The sequence below is a fragment of the Silene latifolia genome, chromosome Y (genome assembly GCF_048544455.1).
Source record: "Silene latifolia isolate original U9 population chromosome Y, ASM4854445v1, whole genome shotgun sequence".
Lineage (NCBI taxonomy): Eukaryota > Viridiplantae > Streptophyta > Magnoliopsida > Caryophyllales > Caryophyllaceae > Silene > Silene latifolia.
This window is the reverse complement of record NC_133538.1, coordinates 346235027-346237251: the sequence shown is the minus strand read 5'-3', so window position 1 is coordinate 346237251 and position 2225 is coordinate 346235027. Positions and strand designations below refer to the sequence as shown.

The 2225-nt window shown below is 42.4% G+C and overlaps 1 protein-coding gene across 1 annotated transcript; it reads left to right on the top strand.

Moving 5' to 3' along the window:
• The first annotated feature begins 1124 nt into the window (after positions 1-1124).
• Positions 1125-1927, top strand: LOC141631554 (uncharacterized). The gene is made up of 3 exons (XM_074444212.1): positions 1125-1380; positions 1591-1745; positions 1919-1927. Exons 1-3 carry the CDS (start codon positions 1125-1127, stop codon positions 1925-1927), a joined length of 420 nt encoding a protein of 139 aa, XP_074300313.1.
• Positions 1928-2225: the final 298 nt, after the last annotated feature.

Genomic DNA, 2225 nt, shown 5'->3' with positions numbered 1-2225 from the left:
AGAGTTGGGTGCAGTTGTGTTGCTCTCAAGATTTGGAGGCACTATCTTTATGGGGCGACTTTTAAGGTGTTTTTCGATCACACGTGTTTAAAGTACATCTTTACTCAAAAGGAGCTGAACATGAGACAGAGGAGGTGGATGGAGCTTGTTGATGATTATGACATGGATATCATATACCATGAAGGGAAAGAAAACGTGGTTGCTAATGCGTTAAGTAGGAAGAGTGTGCATTCTCTATGCACAGCTATGTGTTTGATGAGGTTGAGAGATGAGGTAGCTAAGATGGGGATACATGTGATTCAAAAGGGGGATGCTAGGGGAGACTTGACAGTGGAACCAGATCTTTATGATGATATTCGCAGGAAGCATGCTCTTGATTCTAGGATTCAGGAGTGGATAGTGTCTCGGTTCTCTATTCTGATGGGAGTGTTCAGTTTGATGGGAGATGGTGTGTGCCTAAGGATGAGGAGTTGAGAAAGACAATTATGACAGAGGCTCATAGCACTTCGTATTTAGTGCAACCGGGTGATGACAAGCTTTATAGGGATCTTAAGAAGACTTTTTGGTGGCCTAGGATGAAAAGGGAGACAACTGAGTTTGTGGCTAGATGTTTGACATGCTAGAGAGTCAAAGGGGAACAGCGAAGACCACAAGGTAAGATTCAGTCTCTTGAGGTACCTGAGTGGAAATGGGAATCTATCTTCATGGATTTCATAGTGGGGTTACCGAGGACTCAGTAAGGTAATAACATAATATTGGTGATCATTGATCGTTTGACCAAGTCAGCTCATTTTATTCCCATGAAAGATACGTGGAGTAAGGTGCAGTTGGCAAATGGGTATAAGAAGAATGTGGTGAGGTTACATGGGGTGCTAAAGGACTTTGTGTCAGATCGGGATGCGAGGTTCATTTCTCGGTTTTGGCAAGAGTTGCAAGAGTTGATGGGAACTACCTTGAAGATGAGTACTGCATTTCATCCTGCGACAGATGGACAGACAGAGAGAAAAATCAAGACTTTGGAAGATATGTTAAGGGCTTGTGTGATGGAGTTTGGTGGTAGTTGGGAAGATAGGTTGGATTTGATTGAGTTTTCTTACAACAACGGCTACCATACGAGTACTGGGATGGCCCTGTTTGAGGATTTGTATGGGAGGAGGTGTACGAGTCCGATTTGCTGGGATAATAATGCTGAGGCAGTAGTTTTAGGGCCACATATGTTACAGGATATGATAGAACAAGTGAAAGTGATTGGGCAAAAGATAAAAGCAGCCCAGGATCGACAAAAGAGCTTTGCAGACTTACATTGTCGGGACATCGAGTTTCAGGTTGGGGATAAGATTCTTTTGAAAGTGTCTGATATGCGTGGAGTAATAGGGTTCGGTAAAAAAGGGAAGTTAAGCCAAAAGTTCATTGGCCCTTATGAGATTTTGGATCCTGTGGGAGAGGTTGCTTATCGGTTAGCTCTGCCACTAGCTTTGGATCGTGTACATAATGTGTTTTATGTGTCTCATTTAGGGAAATATGTGAGTGACCCTTACCATGTGTTAGAGGTGGAGAACATTGAGTTGGATGAATCCTTGTCTTATCTAGAGGTGCCAAAAGAGATTCTTGATCGCAACGTTCGCAAAACTAGATCTGGGGAAACAGTGTTGCTCAAGGTTTTATGGTCCAATCACAATGTTGAGGAAGCAACTTGGAAGGGGGAAGAAGCTATGAAGGAGCACTACCCGTCTCTTTTTGCTCAGGTATGTGTGGTTACGGGGACGTAACCATGTTTCTTTTAGGGGGGTAGGAGTTGATCACATGAGGTTTTGGTACGGTTTTGTTTAAGTTTTGGTAAAGTTAGTATTTGTTTTGAGTCATAATGAGTTGTGTTGGGTTTTGATTTTTGAGTTTTCGTTGTGTTGTTGTGTTATAGTTGAGTTAGTAAGTTTGTTTTTCAGAATAGGTTTGAATTTCGGAGACGAAGTTCATTTTTAAGGAGGGAAGACTGTAATACCTCAGATTTGTGAGCTGTTGGGTACTCTATCGAGTAGGGCTTACTCTGTCGAGTAAGTCAGTTTTGCGTTCTGGAGTGAGTACTGCCTGTAGGGTACTTGATCGAGTGGAGGCAACTCGATCGAGTAGGCGTTACTCGATCGAATAAGTTAGTTACTCGATGGAGTAGCTCGGGTTTTATATGGATTTTTCTGGGTTTTCATAGCAATGCGTGAAATGAAATATAA

What these genes read in the sequence shown, in the direction of transcription:
- LOC141631554 (XM_074444212.1), top strand. Translation starts at nt 1,125, where the DNA reads ATGGCCCTGTTTGAGGATTTGTATGGGAGGAGGTGTACGAGTCCGATT. An exon ending in GCGTGGAGTAATAGGGTTCG is followed by an intron (nt 1,381 to 1,590) that starts GTAAAAAAGGGA and finishes TGTCTTATCTAG; the next exon opens with AGGTGCCAAAAGAGATTCTT.